This window comes from Eumetopias jubatus, unplaced genomic scaffold (assembly GCF_037043125.1).
Source record: "Eumetopias jubatus isolate StellerSeaLion01/CBP00866 unplaced genomic scaffold, mEumJub1_p1.0 scaffold_9, whole genome shotgun sequence".
Lineage (NCBI taxonomy): Eukaryota > Metazoa > Chordata > Mammalia > Carnivora > Otariidae > Eumetopias > Eumetopias jubatus.
The window spans coordinates 60,454,212-60,478,162 of NW_028274815.1; the positions used below are offsets into that span (position 1 = coordinate 60,454,212).

Genomic DNA, 23,951 nt, shown 5'->3' on the forward strand with positions numbered 1-23,951 from the left:
GAATTCTAAAGTATTAAAGGGATTTACCTGTAGCTAACTTGGGCAAGTTGGTGACATACTAGAGCCATTTGAGGAGGTTTATATTAAGGAATAACAAAGATTAACATCTTATAGAAGTGGCCTACTCTGTATGGTTAGTTACTTATCAAGTACCTGAACCTAAGTATATTGAGTTGAGACCCTTTTAGCTTGATCCTTAAAGTAAATAAGCTCAGTTAATGGCCATTCACAGGGTTTCCTATCTAAGACTGTTATCCTAAATCTCAAGTGGATCAGTTAAAAGAACACTGAGCTCCTGTGGTTAGTTGGCAGCAATAATGACAAAAAACTTTGACTGTGAATCTGTTATGTGCAGCAGCACTCAACATTTGGTACATATCTCTTAAATTCTTATGGCCCATATTTTAAAATTAGAAATTGTTATTCCTTATCCTCTTAGTAAATCTTCAAGTAACCAGCAAACAGACTTTAAAAGGTCAGGTTACTTGCCCAAAGCCATGCTGCATGTATATTGGAACTGGTTTCAAACCTAAGTCTTACTGGATGTTTTCTGTGTTGATGGCATCTTCATTAAGGGATTGTCAAGGTGAGAGTAACTTACTTTGAAAAGAGCGTTATAGCATGATGTAAATTACATCAGAAGTTTTGGAATTTAATACTTCTCTATATTTTAACAGATGTATTGGTAGTAAGTATTATGTGGAATAGATGATGTTAGTTATGGATGTTATAATCCCTGAGATCTCTGATTGTATTTGTCACTTTTTTTATTCCAGTGTTTGTAGGTAATTTTGGAGCTTGATACCTGATTTTTTTTAACAAATATTCCACAATAAAAAAAAAAGTAATTGATTTAGTAAGTTTGTATTGTATGTGTATTATATGCCAGCCACTCTGCTAAATTTTACTAAATAATGACCAAGGCACACAGTTCATCCTTATACGGCCTGTACCATACTATTTTTAATGTTAATTCATGTTAGTCATTTATAATTAGCACTTGCCAGACATTTTATCCTCTTCACAGAGATTGTTTTGAGATTAAAAACAAGTGTTACTTTAAATTCAAAAAATTAAGACATACTGCTTTATATCTTTAACAATTCAAATAGAAATAGAAATTGTAAATTTTTGGCAGTTAGAAGATTTTGCATTTGAAGAATTTTTAAATCTACATTTTTTTCTTGTCCTAAAGTAGATTTATTCTCTTACCCTATGCCTTTAAAAGTATTTTTTCTTTCATTTGGGCCAGGTGGGCAGAAAAAGAACTGAACATGATGAAACTTTTCTTTGATAATTTGGTATATTATATTCAAGCTGTAAGAGAAGGAAGACAGAAACATGCACTGTAAGTACCTTAACTATTAGGCTAGTTATATTTAAGTGTTGATTGTCTTTCCTCTGAAAGATAATGTCCCAGTATTTCTGCTTTTCTTTCATATAGTAAATAAATGCGATGAAAACTTTACTTGTAAAAATTTTAAGAGAACGAAATGCTCTTTTAAGTTGGAGAATTTTATAAAGTTATAATAATTTTTAACCTTAGGGAAATGTAGATTATATAACTCTTGGGGGTTAACTTTCACTATTGAGTTCTGTTCAGAGTCCCTGTTTTCATGAATCAAAAGTTTTTTTCAGAAATCATCAGTATCCTGTTTTACTCTATTAAGGCATTGATCCTGAAATTTTGAAATATTTCATCATTTAGTGACTGGATAAGAATTGGTAGAAATGATCAGTGGTATAGCTGTGTTCAAAGCTTCTTATAGGGAAAATTGCTGTCTAGAAGGAAACGTGAAATTCAGAAGGTTTCTGTTTATTAGCTGGTGAGACGGATGGCCAAGTCGAGAAAACCAGCTTACTGTGTATCAGCTAGCCTTAGTATTTATTGAGAAAATAATCCTATAGACAACTTCTACATAGATGAAAACTGAGCACACTGTGCAAGTGTTCAGAAAAGTGATAGACCTTTAAGGCATACTTACCTCCAAAAATGAATTATTTTTCTCCATAAATCAGTTCTATCTCCAGATTTTACTAAGTCCTTCAGAGTCCCATCATCCTCTCAGTCACCTAAAACTTGGAGACTTTGGGGCCTTTTTTTTGGTTTATCATTTCCAAACATGAATGATGATGATAACAACACCAGTGTTTATTGATGCTTACTGTATGCCAACATACCATTTCACTTAAGTGTTAACTTGAAGGTACACAACAACTCATTTGAGTTAGGCAGTTTTATTTTAAAAATGAGAACATTTAAACTATGAGATGATAAATAACTTGCCTAAGATCACCCATTTTATAAATAGTGGAACAGTCTGTTTTCTCTAATGTTCTTGAGTTCTACATTCTACTGTTATCAGTCTCTAGTAATCTTAATGCTAAAATATATCCCATGTCTTTTCACAAGTTGACATTCCCACAGACGCTGTTCCAGTCCTGTTACCCAACCTCTGGATCAGTCTTCTTGCCTCATTCTCCATCATGCTCATTGATTTCTTATCCTTATTATATTAGGAGTTGTAATACAGTATTGGAGGAAAGCACCTGGGCTTGTGAATCATATGGGCCTGGGTTTAGATTATGAATGTATTGTTTTGGCCTTATTTTGATTAGTTACCTTCCTAATAAACTCCCTAATAAACTCTAATTATTTACATCATGAGTTTTTGTGAGAATTAAATGAAATAATTTAGTAAGTAGCTCCTGGCACATAGATTATCTATAAACTATAGTTACCAGGTTAATAAACTATGGTACAAAACAGACAACAACATTGCCCTTTACCTCCATTTAGATTCTTCACTGTGTAAAAAGTAAATTCCAGTTTCTTCAGCCTAGTATTTTAGGCCCTCTAAAATCAAAACTCAAGCAGCCTTTCCTGTTTTATTACTTAATGATTTTGTTTTTTTTAGGACCTCCTATCTTACAAACCTATCAAATTATTTCTGAGTTATTTCCTTAAATTTATTCTGTAGCTTTGTTTACATATAAGATGCATTTCTTTAAATGCTATTAAAATTCTAAGTGTTCTTCGTAGTCTGTATCTTTCTTTTAGTTATTCTTAAAGCAGAGATTGAAGATAATCATGGTTTCCTGAGTCTGAGCATCTCCATATATCTGTACAAACCACGAGATTGACAAGCAGAAATAAAACCACACGACCTACATCTTGAGCATTTTTAGGAGATGTAATTCAAGTTACCTGTCAGTAGAGAAATAAACACTAAGTTACAAAAAAGCTCTCACCACAGCTACAAGCCTGTGGGCTTGATGAGCAGGGATGGGAGGCATAAGAAAGGGGCATGGAAGACAAGACTTAGATGAATCATCCTCAAAAAAAAAAAAAAAAATGATCCGAGAAAGTCCAACATTAAGTGCCAAAAAATAAACACAGGTCTAAGTCTTGATTGTTCACACCGTTGGCTATAGGGAATTTGCTGACATTGTTAGTGGAATTAGAGGTGGAGTCTCATACAATGGTTGTTTCTGTGGTGACAAAGAAATAGTGGAGTGGTGCTCTTTGGAGAAGAGTTTTAAACTTTGTTAGGGTACATAGTATCCTTTCAGTCCTCCAGTCTTGCCTTGTTGCCTGGCATCTTAAAACGAATAAAACCTTAGAACAGACAGATGTTGTCTGGTCTCTTGATATAACTGCCTTGTTCCTTCAGGCTATAAAACGTAGTTGTACATTTGCTACCCTTTGTTAAAGCATGCTGACCTCTTGAGTTTGTGGCCCATTATTTTCCATTTGTTCTGGGCAGATTTTAGTAGACAAGCTCTCAGATTTTCACCTAACACAAAGATTCTTGTGGTATGAGAGAGAACACTTCATTTCCCAGATAGACATGTTTACATATTTCTTGAATCCAGTGGCCTCTAGAGAAAATCCTGCTGTGTCAACATAGAGGCTACAAACAATTTTTTTTAAAAAAATTTGCCACTAAAATTTCATGCCTGTAGGGAGATTATTTTTGTCTTATATTTCCTGTAATGTCGGAAGCCATGGACAAGTCCATGAGAATTTGCCAGTATTGATGTTATCTTTGTTTTGCATCTCAAGAAATTTCCTGACTAGTGATTTCAGCAGCCAGTGAGACCCTGACAGAGCAGAGGAGTCCTTTGAAGTGTGGAGGCAGTGGCTCTACTATGGAAGCTGAAGAAGAGAGGACAAAGGGACTGGGCCCATGCCTTCTGGGGTTATGGGTCTGTTAGTCTGAGTTGCAAGTATGGGGGAAGGAAGTATGCAGGACATAAAAGCACTTTGTACAGGACAAGATTTCATTCTCCCTTTATGTCTGTGACCAAGTCCCCAAGGCTCAGAGTATAGTAACTTACTTAAAATCACAGAACTGATGGATGATAGAACTTGAATTTGAACCTGTACTCCAAGGCTTCTGCTACAGTATCTGTCCTTTTTAGTAAAAGGATGAGAAGCTGTTAAGAGCTGTTCTTGAACTTTATCTGGATGGCATTTTAGTCTGAGTTGCTTACTGTCCTCCCTCCTCTGTGCCCCTAGCCGTCTTGCGACACGTACTTTGATCTTCACAAAGGGCACCGCAACAATAATGAAGTGAAAGTTCATCTTTTCTTTGTCAATACTTATATGAGACAGTAAGGAGCAGCAAAGGTATATCCAGCAAACTTAATCTTTAGAAAACCTTAACTTTAAACTTGAACAGTGAATCTGGTATAATTTTTGAAACCAGATAATTTTGGGAAGCTTTTAAAATTTTGCACTTAAAGATTATAGGAAATTGAATTGAGGCTCTTTGACTCTCTACAACCTGGAATATAGATCAGGGCTCAGACTGGCTGCTGCCTTTTGTTGGCAATGTAATTGGGGCAGTTCATCCACAACCAGCCTTTGATTTGTAACATAGAGCTAAGAGCTCATGATTGATTTTAGTTTCATTGATTGGGTGCTCAGGTGCTTGTGGAAATTAGAATGTTTTACTATCACAAACACAGTTCAATATGCAGTTCACAGGGTTGCTAAAGGAATCCTAAAATGCAAACCTGCTCATGAGTCCCCTCTCCCCTCAACACCCTTTAATGATCTCCTTTTTCATCCAGGATAATGCCAGATTCTTCTTTTTTGACATTTCAGGCTGGCCACAGTCTGGACCCTATATACCTGTTTCAGATGCTTCTCCTGCCCTTCCTCCCTGACAGACCCAATACTTGATTCTTAAGATGCTGTTCCTTTGCACATGCTTACAAATTGAATTCCCAGAGAACCTTGTGAAATCACCTACTTAACAAGCCTCCGACTCTTACCATTGATTTTGTGCACATGAATTATAATTATTTAGATTTGAAGTAACATTCAAAAATGCCAATTTTGTATTAGCTGTATTCTTTATGAACTAGATTAATGGAAATGATATTTCATTAGCATTTCTTGTGTGAGGAATATAGTATTATCACTGATGGGACAGTGATAATGAAATATGCTTTTTTTGGATAGAGATGCAGTTGATTTATTCTAACCTATATGCATATTGCATAAGTTCAAAATGACATATTTCTTTGTTCCACTGTTCTTATGTACTTTCTCATCTAATTTAAAAGTATGTTTTCTAATTGTTTGCAGATTTTTATAATTTATTAAGTAACATAAATCTCAAACATACCATTTGGCTTTATGACCTTTTTTTTGGTATAACTGAAGTTATATACAGTTTACCCTTGAACAACACGGGTTTTAACTGCGTGGGTGCACTTACATGTGGATTTTTTTTTTAAATACAATACAGTACTATAAGTGTATTTTCTCTTACAATTTTCATAGTAACATTTTCTTTTTTCTAGCATACTTTAATTGGAAGAATATAGTTTATAATATGTACACAAAGTATGTCTTGATCAACTGTATATTATCAGTAAGGCTTCTGGTCAACAGTAAGCTATTAGTACCTAAGTTTTTGGGGAGTCAAAAGTTCTACACAGATTTTCACCCCCACGAGGTTTGGCACCCTAAACCCCGTGTTGTTCGAGGATCAATTGTAATTAAAATATTTAATAATTACGATACTAAAGTGGAATTTTACTTCTTTGGTATAATTTAAGATAGGGCCATTAAATCTTTAAAAATAATTAAGAAGTAGGATCTTTCAGTTAATTATTTTAATGACTTTTTAAATATAGGTACAGCCATAGTGCCGAAGTTCAAGTTCGACTTCAGTTCTTGACTTGTGTGTTTTCAACTCTGGGATCACCTGATCATTTCAGTAAGCTTTTTAATCAGTCTTTTAATCAGTATTTTAATCAGTTTTTAGCTCTGTATTGACTCTTGGAAGAGTCCAGTTAAATGTGCTCATGCCTTTAGATTTCTGTAGTGACTAATATTTAATTCATATTTTTAATACCAAATGTCCTCAGTATATATGGCAGTATGAGCGTGACCCTGACACATTTCTGCCTCAGTCTCTGAAAATCCAGTTTCTCAGTGCATAAACAGCTCATTTAAAGAACAAGATATTTGGGGTAGAAGATACCTTGTTTAGGGGTGACTGTATTTTTTATTTCTTTTAGTTATAGAATTCTCTTACCACTCCATTTGGAAACAGCCACTGTGTACATATTATTATCAGGGCTAGTCTTACCCCAAATAGTTTGGCTTCACAGGTGATAGAGACATTTAGGGACCCTGGTTTTATTTAGATTAATCTAAAACTCAATTTCATTAATAATTAACCTTAAAAAAAATTGGTCTGATATATTCAGGGTGTGGACCATATCTAAATCTACATGCTGGGTGTTCTCACAAGAGAGGAGGAAGCTTGATTTCCTTTTGGCCAGAGCTCCCTTTCTCTTGTGGGACACATTGTGTTATTTTTCACTCTCCACGCTTTTTCTGTGTGTCCATGTCAACAAACTCTGTTTTAGGACATTCTCTTTCTTTACCTATGGTTAATATAGTCAGACTGGTAAGTGTCTTGCTAGCCTGAGAGCTGTCATCACGGCTCTAAGTCTATGTCTGTGCTTGAGATACACCATTTGTTCATTCTGCTGTTTAACTCTGTAATTTCTTCAAGTTAAGCTCTTTGTAACAAATGCCACTAAAGTGATACCAAAAGATTTTAAAATGAGACACTGGTTTTTGAAAGGAAACTCCTGTTTCATGTTATTAGGTCTTTTATCATACCCATTATGACTGATAATATATGAGAAATAAATAATATAAAATATATAAAATCAACCTTATACATGGAGAAGTCAACCCAAGACAGATATTGTCAGCATAAATAATTTTACACGACTATGAAGTTTCATGTTTATTTAATTAAGATTCTTACTGGAAACTGTTAGCCACTCTTCCCAGTATTTGAAAAATGAATTACTTATTTTGCTGTTCCCATTCCAGGGAGCACAGTATAGACTCTTAGTGTATAGGCTTATAATAGATACTGTTCAGATAGAATCAAACTGAAGCCTTCTTCACTTCTCCCACATCATAATTGTTCTTTTCTTATTGGCACAATTCCTGTCAGGTATATAATTACTCTTTTAAATTATATTGAATGTGGATTGGTGACTCAGTCATTTGTGAATATACTTATTTTATCATATAGTTTACTATAATTAACCTGGATACTGTTTTTTTGTTGTTGTGTTTTGTTTGTCTTTTCAGCTCTTAAATTTCTTCTCTTCTTAATTATTGAATGTATTTAAGTTAGAATATGCTGTAAAGATTGTTTATGGTTTCTTCACTCGTTCCTTTTTCTTTTTTTAAATATTGGCTCTCAGGGCTATAAGTTCTTCAACTTGTATGGTTTTGTGAGAAACTGATAGGATACCTATTTTGTGATCAAATTCTGTAGACTGGTAATGCTAGTAGGTAAATATTTTCTGAGGTGTTTTTTTTTCTATTCTGGATCTCACCTATCTTTCCCAGGAAAGAGGTTTCCTATGATTGTATCATATTTTCCTATCCCTTCTGATTCTGGGGAACAACCTAGGCTTTGGAATGATATACTTTAAATGATATACTTTAATGATATACTTTAAAAATCCCTGCGATGCTTTTATTCTACCCTTTCGGATTTTCTCCTTTATCTCTTTTATCTAAATGCATATTCAGATTTGTGATTGCCTGTATTGCCTTCCTTTTGGTTCTGAACAATTCTTTTGCCGCCTTTCTGCCAACTTTGGAATCATTTAATACTTGGGTCAAAGAACCGTACAGATTTCATCTCATTATATTGGCTTCTCAGCTAATTGACTATCTTGATGTTTTGATGTTTTCGCTTTTAGGCAGTCAGTTACCTTTTGCTTTTATTCATCATACAGATCCTTCCCCCCCATAGTTTCTAAAAATAATGCTTATTGGCATTTATTGTTTTTCTTCTGTGTGCATAGAATGATCTTTGAACATGATGTGCATGCACTCCGTTAACCCTTAATTAAACCTTAGAACTGACTCCTCAAGTTTTGGGATTACCTCACCTTATTAATCATGTTTATTGCAATCCAGTGTATGTCCTTAATGAGAGTGATTTTCCAGACCAAATGGCTCTTGAAAGATACTATATATAAGTTGTGTGTTTTTAGATGATTTATATACGGATTATATATATCAGTACATTTTACATTTTGAAAGCATAAATTAGGTGAAATCCTTTATAACACAATTTTTATAAAATGCTATAAAATATCTCCTTTATGTTTCTGCATATATTGGTGCTTCTAGTACGTTGAATTAGGACCAAAACATTGTATGTACCATGATTCAAAATCTGTAATTTTTATCTAGGGTTAAGTTTAGAGCAAGTCGACATTTTATGGCATTGTTTAGTAGAAGATGCTGAGTGTTATGATGATGCACTCCACTGGTTTTTAAATCAAGTTCGAAGTAAAGATCAACATGCTATGGGAATGGAAACCTACAAACATCTTTTCCTGGAGAAGGTAATTTTATTTCTTGACAGTTTTACCGTCCATGTTGTTTTTCCGTATTTCCTTTTATCTCTTGAAATATAAACTCTGTAATGTTAGTTTTTCCCTCTTTTGACATAGATTTTTAAAATAGACAAATGTACTATTTTTCAGCAGTCTTTATATAATTTTGTCAGGTAGGTTTTACTTTAATTTTATCCTCTATAGTGTTTATATTGATATGAATATGAGTAAGAGCTATATTCTGTGACTCTTAGTTAGATGGCCTTGGTTTTAGCCAGTCCTCTGGCAGAGATAAACCAATCTCCAGATTTTCTGTGGATTCCAAAAAGTCCTTTTTAGGAAGTGCTGTTATATCTTGTTATTAAAGATATTTTTCTGTTAATTTTTTGTTCTTTATCAGATGCCACATTTGGTTCAGGTAATAATTTTCCATTTGAATTTTGAAACATTGACGATATTAAAGCGATAGACTTTTTATTTTATGCTTATTTTTGAGATTATATAGAGTCTCTGCAAACTATCTCTGTGGTAGAATTGAATATATGTTAATGAGTTTTGGTACATATAAACTAAATCGCTTAATAGATCTACAGAGCTATGGATAGACTCTCAACGATCTTAATTTCAAGCCCTAATGTATATACAAACTGTACATATAGCTACACATCTTATAAATGTGTATGGGATCGGTATACAATAAATGATAAAACTTTTTATTCACATCCTCTTATTTGGATCTACGTATATATTGAAAATTGAAATAAATACTAGATTTCAATTATGAACTGAATAAAATTTTCATTCAATTAATTTTTTAAATCATCACTAAAAATTTGAGCTGATACATTTTCTTCTGCAGTGGTTTCAATAAAATTAAGTTTGTTAAATTTGTTAATCTAAATTTGATAAAATGTATTAATTATCACACTAAACTAGTTAAAAAAAAATTTTTTTTTAAAGATGCCCCAGCTAAAACCTGAAACAATTAGCATGACTGGCTTAAACCTGTTTCAGCATCTCTGTAACTTGGCTCGATTGGCGACCAGTGCTTATGATGGCGGTTCAAACTCTGAGGTATGGATTTAGACTTGGCATTTTATTAGGTCAGCTTATAGAATTTTTCTTTTATTCTTCAAATTAGATTACTGAATTATGTAGTCTACCAAGCACTGAATTTACTATGAAGACTATTATTCTTAGGTTTGTTTTTTTTTTTAAGATTTTATTTATTTTTTGAGAGAGAGAGAGAATGAGAGATAGCACGAGAGGGAAGAGGGTCAGAGGGAGAAGCAGATTCCCTGCCAAGCAGGGAGCCCGATGTGGGACTCGATCCCGGGACTCCAGGATCATGACCTGAGCCAAAGGCAGTCGCTTAACCAACTGAGCCACCCAGGCGCCCTATTCTTAGGTTTTAAAAAGCTTTATCTTGGGACACCTGCGTGGCTCAGTCGTTTAAGCGTCTGCCTTTGGCTCAGGTCATGATCCCAGGGTCCTGGGATCAAGTCCTTCGTCAGGCTCCTTACTCGGCGGGGAGCCTGCTTCTCCCTCTGCCTGCTGCTCCCCCTGCTTGTGCCCTCTCTCTCTCTCTGACAAATAAATAGATAAAATCTTTAAAAAAAAAAAAGCTTTATCTTTTGGTTTTAAAAAGTGTTACAAAGCAAATTTGGTGATTTTTGTTTGTTTGGTTTTTTGTTTTATTACCAAATGTAACCTTGGTTGTATGTAATGAAAACTTACTACACATTCCTTAATGCAGAAGAGGCCATCTGAATGTTCTTATTAGTCCCTTAAAAGCTCCTCGCTAATATAATCAAGTAGTTTTGTCCACTAGGAGGTTGGTTTGTCTAAAATCTATTGTTAATGCCATTTGTGTGACCAAACTTTTACTTGCTCTTGGACAGCACCAGAGTTCCCAGAATAGAATCTATCTTAAATCATCTCTGACCTTGAGGTATCACTGTCCTTTCATTAACTGAAGACTCACAAATTGCTAGTTTTATTTCTGGCTTGCTATTCCATTTGCCTCATTGGGTGGCTGCTGGGTTTTCTTGAAGGCATTATTTATTAGACTCACCTGACACAGACTGTTATTTGAAAGTCTTCCTCATTGTACTAGCTTTGATTTACGTAGTATCTACTCATGTTTTTCATTAATTTTCTTTAGAAGTTGGAGTTGTGTTTATAAAGAGAAAGATAGGGAAAACTGATATTAACCTTTGTGGTAAAGAATTAATTTTAATTGGATTTAGAATGCTTTCATAGTATCTTCCTACCTTTTTCCTTGTTTGAATAGTGTTTTGCTTTTTTTAATATCTTAGTCTTAATTCTTACTTTGATAAATTTCAGTTTGGTAATTTCAGAGAACCAGTCAGATCTGTTTTACCTAAGAAGTATTCCTACTCAATTTTGAGGTAATACTGCTTTAAAAAGTGGATGATATGAACTCAGAGGCTGTTCAGTTACCTATCAGATACCTTGCTTCAGCCTGCCCAACTTTTGAGAACTTTGACTCCACTTTTTCTATAGTTTTCAGTGAACACATTCTCTTTGTCATAGCATAGTTAACATCATAAATTAAAGTAACAGCTTGGGTTTGCATATTTTAAAATTTTTCTGTGAATATCTAAAAACAGTGGCTTTATCAGAGTAAGTTGGATGAAAGCATTGGGGCTTTTTTCTGCTAATAATTATGTGTGTATTGTTTTTATTTACTTCTAGCATGTTTTGGGGATTTGAGTTTTTCGCACTATGTAGTCACAACTTTTGGTTAAACATAAACGCGTGCGTGTGCGCGCATGCACACACAGTGTTAGCTGCTTTATAAATTTTTTTAGAACCAGTACACGTGTATTTCAGTAGTTGAGGAAATTTTCAAGGCTTTTATCATTTAATTATTTAATTTTAATAGGAATTGCCTTTTAAATACTTTATAGGATATTAAAAGTCTGAATATTGTATGTCTTTGAAATTTGAAACTACTTCAGTCTTCTAATTGTTTACATTTCGACAATAAGATTTATAGATGTCATCATATTTTCTTTCTTAGCTTTGTGGTATGGACCAATTTTGGGGCATTGCTTTAAGAGCACAATCTGGTGATGTCAGTCGAGCAGCTATCCAGTATATTAACTCCTATTATATTAATGGTGAGTGATTTAGAATATTGTCTGATAATTTCTAATGTGAGGATTTTTGTTTAGCTACAGTTCTTTTTTTTTTTTTTAACATAGCTAAACAATAAAGATTGATATACTGTCTAAACATCTGATTTTCAGGTAAAACGGGTTTGGAGAAGGAGCAAGAATTTATTAGTAAGTGTATGGAGAGTCTCATGATAGCTTCTAGCAGTCTTGAACAGGAATCACACTCAAGTCTCACTGTAATAGAAAGAGGACTCCTTATGCTGAAGACGCATCTGGAAGCATTTAGGAGAAGGTAATTGTTTTATACCACATTATTACAGTGAATATCAGGCCTTTTTTTTTTTATTGCTGACATGTACAAAAGTATTCTTAAAGGTTTTGTTGGGGCAGGTAGAAAGCTTAACTTACCACAAGTGAAGAGTTAGTAGTAATAGAAGTACTTTTATTCATAATATGTATCATTTTGCCGTGAAGGCATCATAGGTTCCCAGTAAATATTGTGGAACTTTAAAAATTCTTGAGTTCTGAGAAGATATGCATGAATAAGACTCTCTAGACAGAATTACACCTCTAAGAAAGTATTACAGTGATTGAAAGGCAGAACACCACCACCAAAAAAAGTTTCACTAAAACCCTCACCAAGAACATCGAATAATCTCTCATAGTTGAATCAAGTTGAGTCATTTGTTTCATTTGCTGTTTTTTTTTCTTCCTGGACTAGGAGACAGTATTTTAATTTTGAATTTCCATTTACCATGGAAACATGATCAAAAAATTCTGTGTTAATGAATATCTGTATAATTAATTTAGACATACCCTGTGTAATACAGAAATAAAGCAAATTAACATTTATGAATATATCGACTGAAATGAAAGGTGAGTAGATAGTTTTAATTAAGAAATTCTGTTTGTTAAAAATCATGACTAAATGTAAAAGTACAACGAACTGTGTTGGCAAAAATTGTTAAAATTAATCTTTCAACTGCAGAGCTTAGTTTGATAATGAGTCATACAGTTTATATTTTTTGAGATTCTATTTAAATTATCAGGAAATAATAAAAAGATACTCTACACATTCCTTATAAATAACATGGCTTCATGATTTAATATATTTGGGCATTGCAAATTATTTTGATTATGATTGCAATTTGTGGGAATTATACTTTAATAATTCCTTGTGTTTTTAAAGAATGTGTAAGGGAACTCTATATAGAGTTTTTTGGAAAAGGACATCACACTGCCTCGTAACTTTTACCACTCCAAAAAATAAAAATAAATAAGCAAATGTGATGTGTCTTACTCAAATTAATAAAAATAAATACTAATTATAAAATTAAGGGTAATACTGCAAAAAAATGAAAGTCATCATAATCTATCTCTTCCTGTTAGAGATAGGTACTATTAATGAGATAATATGTATTTTTCCAAAATTTTCTTTTTTGCTTCAGAGTCTACGAACAACAAACCAAAAAGGGCCTAGTGGTTTAAACCCTTAGTCCTCACACAGTCTTACTTGTGTTTTTAAAATAAGCATTTATTTTAAAAGTCTTTAAAAATAAGTTAAGTTTCCTAGAATTCAGTGCTCCTATTTGTAAGTTGAATGAATTTCACTTCAAAAATCCCTTCTCAGATGTACAATTTTTTTCTAACTCATGGAAAATGATTGTAGTATTCTTTGCTAGAAATCTTTTATGTTTGAACATGTTTTGCTCTAAAAGTTAATGTTGGTGTTAAATAACTTATATAAATATTTATTTTTTGGGTGGCAGGTAGAGAAACTAGAGAACAATTGAATATTCACAATACTAAGAGCTAGTTTAAAAATGTCAGGAATTTTCATGCACACCTTTGTGTAGTATCACTGTAGAATTTCAAGTGCTTAATGTGCTTAATTCTAATTTAAAATTGCCTAACATTTATAGAATGAAAATATAAAGTAATTATTGTGTTTGTGTATTCCTTATATTAAGAGAGTAAAACTGTCTTTTAAAACTTTTTTTTTTTTTTTTTTTTTAAGAGGAAATATTGTAATTTAAAGAGTGGTTCTCAACCAGAGTGATTTTGTTTGCCAGGGGGCCTTAGGTAGTTTGTAGAGACACTTTTGATTACCACAACTTAAGGGAGAAGGGGGTACTATTGGCATATAGTAGATAGTGATAGTGCTGCTAAACATCCTACTGTGCACAAAGACTGTTTCCCCGCGTACCCCCGCCCACGACTTAAGAATTATCCAGCCTCAAGATTAAGATTACTCGTTTGTTCAGCCGTAAAAGCTGGACATTGGATCCCTTCTAGGAAATCAGGTCCATTTATTTCCTTACTTTTTGTCCTTCTATTTTAGAATTGCTGATTAGTTTTTGACATTGATAATTCTTTTCTTAACGAAATTCAGGTATCCTGGATCCTGTCTTCAAACAACTGAAAATCAGTTAGAAAACTGACAGTATTTAGTGAGTGACCTGCTAGATGCCTTTCTCCCTTAAGATTAGTCTTTGTGGTTTATTTTATAATTTTAGCAGTCATGGAGTTAGCTCTCAAATTCTCTTAGGCATATATTTACTAGAATGCATTTCTGTTTCTGAAAAATGTTTCCCAATACTTTTTTTCCTCTTGTGAATGTAGGAATGAGAACTTGCCATTTCCTGGATTAGTTTGTTTCTTTGAATTCCTCCCCTCTACTGCCTCCCTCCTCCCCCTTAAAAAAAAAAAAAAAAGATAATGTTCTTAATGGGAAATTTTTTCCTCAGTAATTTTTCTTGTAAAGTATCTTTTAAGGAACTCTTAGCTGTATTTATACATTTAAGTTGATGCAGTATGATGAATCTAAACTTAATGCTGTAGAGTAAGTTGGAATGTGCTAGAACCTTTTGTGGGCTTTTTCATTTTGTAAAAATATTAAAAACTTCTGTAACATTAACATGGTTTAAAATGATATTCTTCCTATGTGTGGTTTTTGTGTGTTTTAGGTTTGCGTACCATCTCAGACAGTGGCAAATTGAAGGCACTGGTATTAGTAGTCATTTGAAAGCACTGAGTGACAAACAGTCCCTGCCGCTAAGGGTTGTATGCCAACCAGCTGGACTTCCTGACAAGGTAGTTAAATAATTTTAGTTTCCAAATTGATAACATTTCCCAGTTCAAATATCTGTTCTTGTTGTATTTTTAAATTGGTTGCATCTCATATTTCAGATGACTATTGAAATGTATCCTAGTGACCAGGTAGCAGATCTTAGGGCTGAAGTAACTCATTGGTATGAAAATTTACAGAAAGAACAAATAAATCAACAAGCTCAGCTTCAGGAGTTTGGTCAAAGCAGTCGAAAGGGAGAGTTTCCCGGTAAGTCCAACAGTTTACATTTTCATATATTTTAGGTTCTGTTAATATATCAACTTAGAAGCTTTGCTTCTTTTAAGAGTACCAAGCATGTTCATGGCTCCCCTCCTTTTGGTAGGGTGCCATTGATTCACAGAGAGGAGTTAAGAGTTGCTACAGAAGTTATTTGCAAATGTTTTTCCTCATTTTTCTCAAAAAAATTTTACTTCTGAGGTTATTTGATAAGCAGTGTGGGAATTACCAGTTTTACTTTCCATGCACTACTTAAGTACCTAATTTTATGCAATAAAATTTTTTGGTCATTTTGGTATATTTCATTTCTTTTTTTTCCCAGAGCATATGAAAATAATACACCCTTAAATCCCACCTGTGTATCTCCCCTTCCCTCCAAAAGAGTATCCTATTAAGAAATTTTTCATATAGGTCCAAAAAGCATACTTGATTCCACCTTTACTGTAACCACTAGAGCATTTTTAGTGGCTTTCCATAGTACATAAAATATGAGCTAATCAGAGGAACAACCATGAAAGGTGTTATAATTTCAGAGCTTTAAATTTTAAGTAAAATGTAACAGGCTATATGTATATTTAGAAAAAAAATCTTAAAGTTTGGAAGTTTTTAGGATTTTTAATTTGCCTATGTGCAATGATAAATCTTTGGCATCTTTCAGATGATCATGCTTAAGATGAAACCATATGTGTCTTCTAAAGTATCAGGTCTTAAATTTTGTTCTTAAATAATTAATAAATATTCTTGTCACAGTAGAAGAGATGTTGAAAAGTCTCCCTCCTACCCCCATCTCTAAACCATCCATTTCCCTTCTCCTGAGGCACATGTTATTGTTGGCTTCTTACATATCCAACAAGAGATACCAACATGTAATGTAAGAATTATTTATGTACGTAAAACATAAATGGTAGCATTCTATTTATAGTGCACTAGAAAGTTACTTCATTCTTTTTAAATATACAAATTTTTAAATATGGTGGTGCTGTGATGTGTTTTACTTTTCTTCTCTTAATGGGCATTTAGGTTGTTTCCCTTTGTTTACTATTTACCAGCAATGCACAAAGAATATCCCTACACATATATCATTTAATGCATGTTGGCTAAATACCTAGTTATGGAATTTTCAGGTCAAAAGGTATCCCCTTTCTTATGTTGAAATATATCATACGTAAATAAGAGAGTATGAAATGAGTAATAATAAAATGAAAACTGTCCATGTACGTACCATCCAGATTAAGAACTGGAACATTATTAGAAGCTACTTGTGTATCCCTCTTTAATATCCTCTTTTCCACTTCTCTTTAACACTATCTTGATTTTATAGTTTATCATTTTTTTTATGTGTGTGTTCTTTATGCCTTTACCTTGGGTATATATATTCCTAAAATATGTATTTAGTTTTGTGAAACAGATAAGCATAAACTTGATAGATTAAGGAAAATGGGAGTACAGTTGTTAATTAGGTTAAAGGATCAGAGAAGGAAACAAGCTGAAGACGGTGTATTTTGACCTTCTTTAAAGGTTTTTATAAAACCTCATCTGAAGGTGTCAGTAGGAAAGTTCTCTGCTATAATTTTGGCAAGATGCTGGAATATCGAACAGAAATATAGTCCTAGAGTTTCCAATCTTTTCATGACGTACTTTAGCTCTCAGGGGTAGAATAAGGAAGAATTTCTTCGGTGAGATAAGAATGTTTTCTCTTGATTCAGGTAGTAGGACATAGAGATGGGGGTAGAAACTTCACTAGCATATGGTGAAGGTAGTTCAGGTACACATATGAATCCAGGTAAGGTCCACTTGCTGTTCCTTCCTCAGAGAAGATACTATGAAGGTAGCAGGCATTTTGGTCATAATGGCCCCTCAATTCATCATTGTCCAAGGCTGGCACACAGCAGTAGGCTGTCCTTTACCATCCTCCTGGTAATTCTCTTTTTCTCTGTTCTGTGTTGGATATCCTGTTTCTGGTGTCCCATGCCTTCTTGTTTCACTTGTTGTTGTTTGCTGGAATATAGTGCAGTTGTTCAGTAGCTTCTTGAGAGATTGATGGGGTAAAGTTTTGATTCTTTGAATAATCAAAAATTTGTTTCTCATGTTTCTGTACTTAAATGGTAATTTGGCTGGGTATAGAAGTCTAGGTTGGAAATAATTTTGTTTCAGAATTTTATTTTTTTTTAAGATTTATTTATTTGGGGGGGAGGGTAGAGGGAGAGAATCTTTCAAGCAGACTCCCTGCTGAGCGTGGAGCCCAGCACAGGGCTTGATCTCATGACCTATGAGACCCATGACCTGAGCCAAAACCAAGAGTTGGACGCTCATCCAACTGAGCCACCTAGGTGCCCCATTTCAGAATTTTGGAGGTATTGCTGCACTGCATTTCTTGCTTCTGTTTTTGCTGTTCAGTATTCTGGAGCCATTTGCTTTCTGACATTTTTTACATATTCTGCTTTTTTCTTTTGTAGAACTGAATGAGTCTTCTTGTTCGTAATATGCTGAAATTTTGTAATACCTGCTCTGAGTATTTGGTCTGTTTTCAACAATTGTGCTGGGTACTTTGCTATATAGGTTGGCAACTCTTAGTTTGGCAACTTGTATCTTTAAGTTTGAGGGCATTTTCTTGAATTAGTTTATTGATTTCCTGTCTGCTATTTAATAATTTCTGTCTAGAAATTTCTTCATTATCTACATGTTTTATCTCTTGGATTATTCCAAATTTACTTATCTTTCTCATGTTTCATTTCTTTGGCTTTAAACTTCCCGAGAGATGTTTTCAACTTTATTTTGCATTCCTTCTTTTGAGTTTTCGCTGTCATGCTTTTAGTATCTAACATCTCTTTGTTACTCCCTGAGTACTCCTGTTTTCATAGTTGAAATATCTTTTTTATTCTTTTTATTTTTTTAATTAACATATAACGTATTATTTGTTTCAGGGGTGCGGGTCTGTGATTCATCAGTCTTACACAATTCACAGCACTGATCATAGCTCCTATCTCCCTCCCCAATGTCTATCACCCAGCCACCCCATCCCTCCCACCCCCCTCCACTCCAGCAACCCTCAGTTTGTTTCCTGAGATTAAGAGTCTCTTATGGTTTGTCTCCCCTTCTGGTTTCGTCTTGTTTAATTTTTCCCTCCCTTCCCCTATGATCCTCTGTCTTGTTTCTCAAATTCCTCATATCAGTGAGATCACATGATCATTGTCTTTCTCTGATTGACTCATTTTGCTTAGCATAATACCCTCTAGTTCCATCCATGTTGTTGCAAATGGCAAGATTTCATTTTTTGATGGCTGTATAATATTCCTGTGTGTGTGTGTGTGTGTGTACACATCTTCTTTATCCATTCATCTGTTGTGGACATCTAGGCTCTTTCCATCGTTTGGTTATTGTGGACATTGCTGCTATAAACATTGGGGTGCACGTGCCCCTTTGGATCACTGTATTTTTATCTTCGGGGCAAATACCCAGTAGTGCAGTTGCTGGGTTGTAGGGTAGCTCTGTTTGGTTGAAATATCTTTTTGAGGCCATTGGTGTTTTTTTAAATTGTTGAAGCTTTTAAAATTCAGACTCATGGTTCCTGCATTTTAAGTAGAATGTTTAGCAAATTATCTGATTATTTTTTATTAGTTTCATCTCATCTTTTCTTTTACCATATATTTTCCATTTTGGCATTCTTCATTGCCATGTGTAGATCAAAATTTCCATTTGGTTTCTCTTTTTTTCCTAATGAACTTCCTCTAAAAATGTTTGTACTTCAAGTCTTTCAGTGATATATTTCTCAAGCTTTTGTTTGAGAAAAAAGTTCATCTTACCTTCTTTTTTGAAGGATATTTTCACTGGACATAGAATCGTATGTCAAGGATTGTTTTCTTTTCAGGACTTAGTAAATAGTTAAACCCCTTGTCATTTGGTTTGCAGAGTTTCTGTTTGAAAGTGTGTGGTTTCTTTTCTTTCATCCTTTGTATATACAGTGTATTTTTTTTTTTTAAAGATTTTATTTATTTTAACGAGGGAGAGAGGGCACACACGTGAGGAGGGGGAGGGAGAAGAAGAGGGAAAGAATCCCAAACAGACTCAGTGCAAAGCTTGTAGCCGTCTCAGGGCTTCACTCCAGGACCCTGAGATCACAACCTGATCCAAAATCAAGAGCCTGACACTCAACCGATTGAGCCACCCAGGTGACCCTGCCCCCTTTTTTAGAGGGTTGTGGGGGAGAGATTCTTAAGTAGGCTCCATGCCCAGTGTGGAGCCAGATGGCAAGCTCAATCTCACAACCCTGAGATGAATGACTTGAGCTAAAATCAAGAGTTGGACGCTTAACTGACTGAGCCATCCAGGCGCACCCACAGTATGTCTTTTTTTAAAGAAATTTTTTGTTGTTTTGGGTTTTAAATTTTTTTAAAGTAAGCTCTACCGCCAGTATGGGGCTTGAACTCATGACTCTGAGATTAAGAGTTGCATGCTCTACCAACTGGGCTAGCCAGGTGCCCCAAGATTTTTTTTTTTTTGATATTGGTTTTCAGCAGTTTGATTTTAATGTGTCTTGTTGGGTTTTTGTGTTTATGCACTTTGGGTAAGTTCAGCTTCTTGGGTCTTTGCGTTTATATTTATCACATTTGAAAAAGGTTTAGCAATTATATTTTTTTCAAATATTTTTTCTTTTTCCTTTCCCCTTGACCTAAATTTCTAGGCCTCTAGATAAATGTATCCTACACTCTTTTTTTAATCTCACAGTGCTGAGCTGCTCTTATTTTCCTTTTCTCCTTTCCTCTCTTTTTCCCTTTGTCTCCCTCCTTCTCCCTCTCTCTTTCTCCACTTCCACCTCTCCCCATTGTTTGTCAGGTGTTTGATTTTCTTCCTGTGTTCAACCAGTATAAATACAGATTGTAAGCTGTCTCTGGATTGAGATTTAGGTTTTTGGGGGTCTTGCTAGTTGCCACAAGTTCACTTGCTTTTCAACTTGCAGACTTGGTTGGTATTGTCTCTGCTTTTTTTCCCTGTCCAAAATTAGTAAAATTTTGAAAATTTACTATTGGAGTTTCAGAGGGTAAAAAGTAGATGTGTTGTTTAATATGCCATTGTAACCTTAAGAGTTTTTCCAGATTTCTTGTTACTTTTTCCTATTTTGAAAGATTTACTACATTAAGATTTGAAATATTTAAAAAGTAGTAACTCTTTCCAGAACTCTTAAGAAATAAGCAATTTGGTTTTGTTTTTTGTTTTTTCCTTTTGGTGAGCAAGAAAGCAAGGTTTATTGAGCGATACCAAAGTGATAGTACAAATCTCCCAGAGGGGAGGGGACCCGAGAGGGTTGCCCAGAAAAAGCAATTTTTATGATAAAGATGCTTTCAAAAGTGGTAAAAGATAGAAAGCTGTTCGGTTAATTGTAAAAGCCAACTCAACCATTATAATCAAAAGTTAATGTGTAATACAACATATAGGGCTTTCTCACATCAAGTAGAATCCAAAAGCCTAAATAAAGTACTAGCCATCTTAGTTCTCTCTTGGAACAAAGTTATGCATGGTGAGAGTATCTGATGCACTTGGAACCAAGTCAGCTGTAAATTATCTTAGCACTTCATATCACAACTAAGGATGTTTTATCTCGATATTTTAAAAAAGATCAGCCGTCATAGATTGTATTATTATCTCAATAAGGTAGAAAAGATATTTTAATTAAAGTCTGCCAAAGTATTTAGGTTTAACATAGAGTTTCTGTTGAGATATATAAATGAACACTTAACTAAGTATATCTACTTAGCATGTCTCTGTACAAATATAATATATATTCTTAATATATTCTACCTGAAATCTTAATGGAATTTTAATTTTAAATTTGATGAAATTACTCTGAATCATAAACTGTGTGATTAAGCAGTATCAGAAGTGCTGAGAGGAAAACCCAAAAGAGTAATAGAGAAATGAATTTCAATACTAGCTTTAAAATATTTAAAAATTGCAGGGCTCCTGGGTGGCTCAGTGGGTTAAGCATCTGCCTTTAGCTCAGGTCGTGATCCCAGGGTCCTGGGATGGAGCCCCACGTTGGGCTCCCAGCTCAGTGGGGAGTTTGCTTCTTCTTCTTCCCCCCCCAAATAAATAAATCTTAAAGTAAAATAAAATATTTAAAAATTACAATAACATGGTTTTGATGAAGAATTGTGTCATTATGGAAAAGCAGTAGTCCTATATCATTCACTCCTAAGGAGCTGTGTAGTGTCTGTCCAATGGAATTTTTCTACATGAAGTTAATAAAATTTAACAATATTTAAGTTTAAATCATTCATTAGGTATTTCATCACTTTGCTTAATTTCATACTCTTACCAAGCATTTTCTTTTTTTAAAAATTCATGGATTAAACAATAAATTTGAATGCCTACTATGTTCTAGTGCTAGAACCACATCGCTGAATGTAATAAAATGTCTACCTTTATGGAACTGGGTTTTTGTTTTTGTTTTTGTTTTTGAGGCAAGACCAATAAATATATAATTTCAGATTGCTACTCAGTGCTTTAAGGAAAGATAAAGCAGAATAAGGGATTAATTTAGTGAAATGAGGCTTTTTAGAGTGAGTGGTTAGGAGGAGGGCTCACACAATGTAACCATGTATTTGTGTCAGCACATAAGTTAGTTTTCATAGAAATGTTCAGTTAACGTTTTTTGCTGTTTTTAAGGAGGCCTTATGGGACCTGTCAGGATGATTTCATCTGGACATGAGTTAACAACAGATTATGATGAAAAAGCACTTCATGAGCTTGGTTTTAAGGATATGCAGGTACACACAAATGTGTTTTGAGTTTTAATGGTCTATTGACTGTTAGAGTCAACAGTTGAATAGTTGAAGGTATCCTTCAAAAGCAGTTGTTACTGCTTTTAAGTGTATGTGAATTTGTGTGTGTGAAGTTATTTTATACTTAAGAGATTTAGTAAACCAAAACTTGATATGTCTAATTATGTGTTGTTGTTTTCCCCTTTTGCTATTGTTTTTATAGATGGTATTTGTATCTTTGGGCGCACCAAGGAGAGAACGGAAGGGGGAAGGTGTTCAGCTGCCAGCATCTTGCCTACCACCTCCTCAGAAGGACAACATTCCGATGCTTTTGCTTTTACAAGAGCCTCATTTAACGACTCTTTTTGATTTATTAGAGATGCTGGCGTCATTTAAACCACCCTCAGGAAAAGTGGCAGTGGAAGATAGTGAGGTGACTATATCATTTCATTTTTATAGTGTATTGTTTGTTTTTCTGTTGAGCAAAAAATAATTTTCTCAGTAATCTCTCTCTCTTTTTTAAGATTTTATTTGAGAGACAGTGTGTGTGCATGAGCAGGGGGAGGGGCAGAGGGAATCTCAAGCAGACTCCACACTGAGCATGGAACCCATCACAGGGCTCAATCTTACAACCCTGAGATCTTGACCCAAGCCGAATTAAGAGTTGGACGTTTGAGCCACCCAGGCGCTTCATTCTCAGTAATCTCTTAAGAACAGTAGAATGCAAGAGCCCATTTAGTCATTCATTAGGTATTTAAGTGCCTAATATGATGTGGTACACTCTTTTAAGTATTGTTTTACAAGGATCACAATAGGCACAGTTTCAGCCTTCAGTCCAGTGGGGAAGTCAAATAATTGATATGACTTGCAGATAGCTGCAGGTAAACTTAACAGCTAAATTTTAGAGAGTAGCTGCTAAGACTGACATTATTAGGGAATAGTGATAGACAGAAACTCATTTATGTGTATTATTTGGTCAGGGAAGTTTTCTCTGAGGGAAACCATATGTAATCTGAGTTAGAAGGATGAAAAGGAGCCAACTAAATGAGGAGAATTGAGGGATCGTCTGCACACAGTATTCTCATTCCTGAAGCCCTTCATATAAAGAATCAGGCAGGTCTAGGAATTGTTAGAGAGCAAATAATGAGTAGAATGTGGAGGGTAGTGGGAGAGGAATAAGATTGGAAAGGTGAGTGGAACCAGACTGGCCATGGCAACTTGTTTCCGTTTTACTCATAGTAAGGTGAACAGCAGTAAAGTGTTTTAAGCAGAGGAGGAGCACACATTCTGATTCTGGTTTTCAAGGTAATAGATTTGGTTGGCAAGAATAGAAAAAGCAGTGAGGAGCCTAATGCACTAATCCAAGGAAGACTTGATGGTGCCCTGGAATAGAATGATGGAAGTGGACAAATTAAGTCAACTTAATTGGTTTGGATTAAGAGTGGGGATAGACTAATGTTCAGGAACAAGGAAAACAGGAGATGGTGTCCAGGTTTCTGGCTTGAGCAACTGGGTAGATTCCATTTGAGATGAAGAAGGGATGCTCATGGGACATTAAGGGGAGATGTCAAGGAGGCAGTTGGATAAATGAGTTTTTGGAGCTCAGAGCAGGGGCTTGGGCTGGAGAAATAAGATATGGGTAATCACTATAAAGATAGTATTTAAACTCAAGGGAGTGTATGAGATCACCTAAAGGATTCAGTATTAGTCTGCTGGCTTTTTTTTTTTTTAATGCCTTTAAATGGACTTATCCTAAGATGATGTTCATTGATGTGTTTCATGCAGTGAATTATTTTG

The 23,951-nt window shown here is 34.5% G+C and overlaps 1 protein-coding gene across 4 annotated transcripts in view; it reads left to right on the forward strand.

Annotated features, from left to right (window-relative positions):
- Nucleotides 1-23,951, forward strand: part of USP34 (ubiquitin specific peptidase 34) — a 264,454-nt gene that overhangs the window by 144,839 nt on the left and 95,664 nt on the right. For 3 of the 4 annotated variants that reach the window (XM_028089697.2, XM_028089696.2, XM_088026522.1), the window contains 10 exons: nt 1,253-1,348; nt 6,154-6,236; nt 8,762-8,916; nt 9,868-9,981; nt 11,954-12,053; nt 12,183-12,342; nt 15,017-15,143; nt 15,240-15,387; nt 22,060-22,160; nt 22,378-22,587. In XM_028089697.2, the coding sequence (XP_027945498.1) occupies nt 1,253-1,348; nt 6,154-6,236; nt 8,762-8,916; nt 9,868-9,981; nt 11,954-12,053; nt 12,183-12,342; nt 15,017-15,143; nt 15,240-15,387; nt 22,060-22,160; nt 22,378-22,587 (1,294 nt within the window). The remainder of the gene's footprint in view (nt 1-1,252; nt 1,349-6,153; nt 6,237-8,761; nt 8,917-9,867; nt 9,982-11,953; nt 12,054-12,182; nt 12,343-15,016; nt 15,144-15,239; nt 15,388-22,059; nt 22,161-22,377; nt 22,588-23,951) is intronic. The other variant, XM_088026523.1, reaches the window with a different exon arrangement.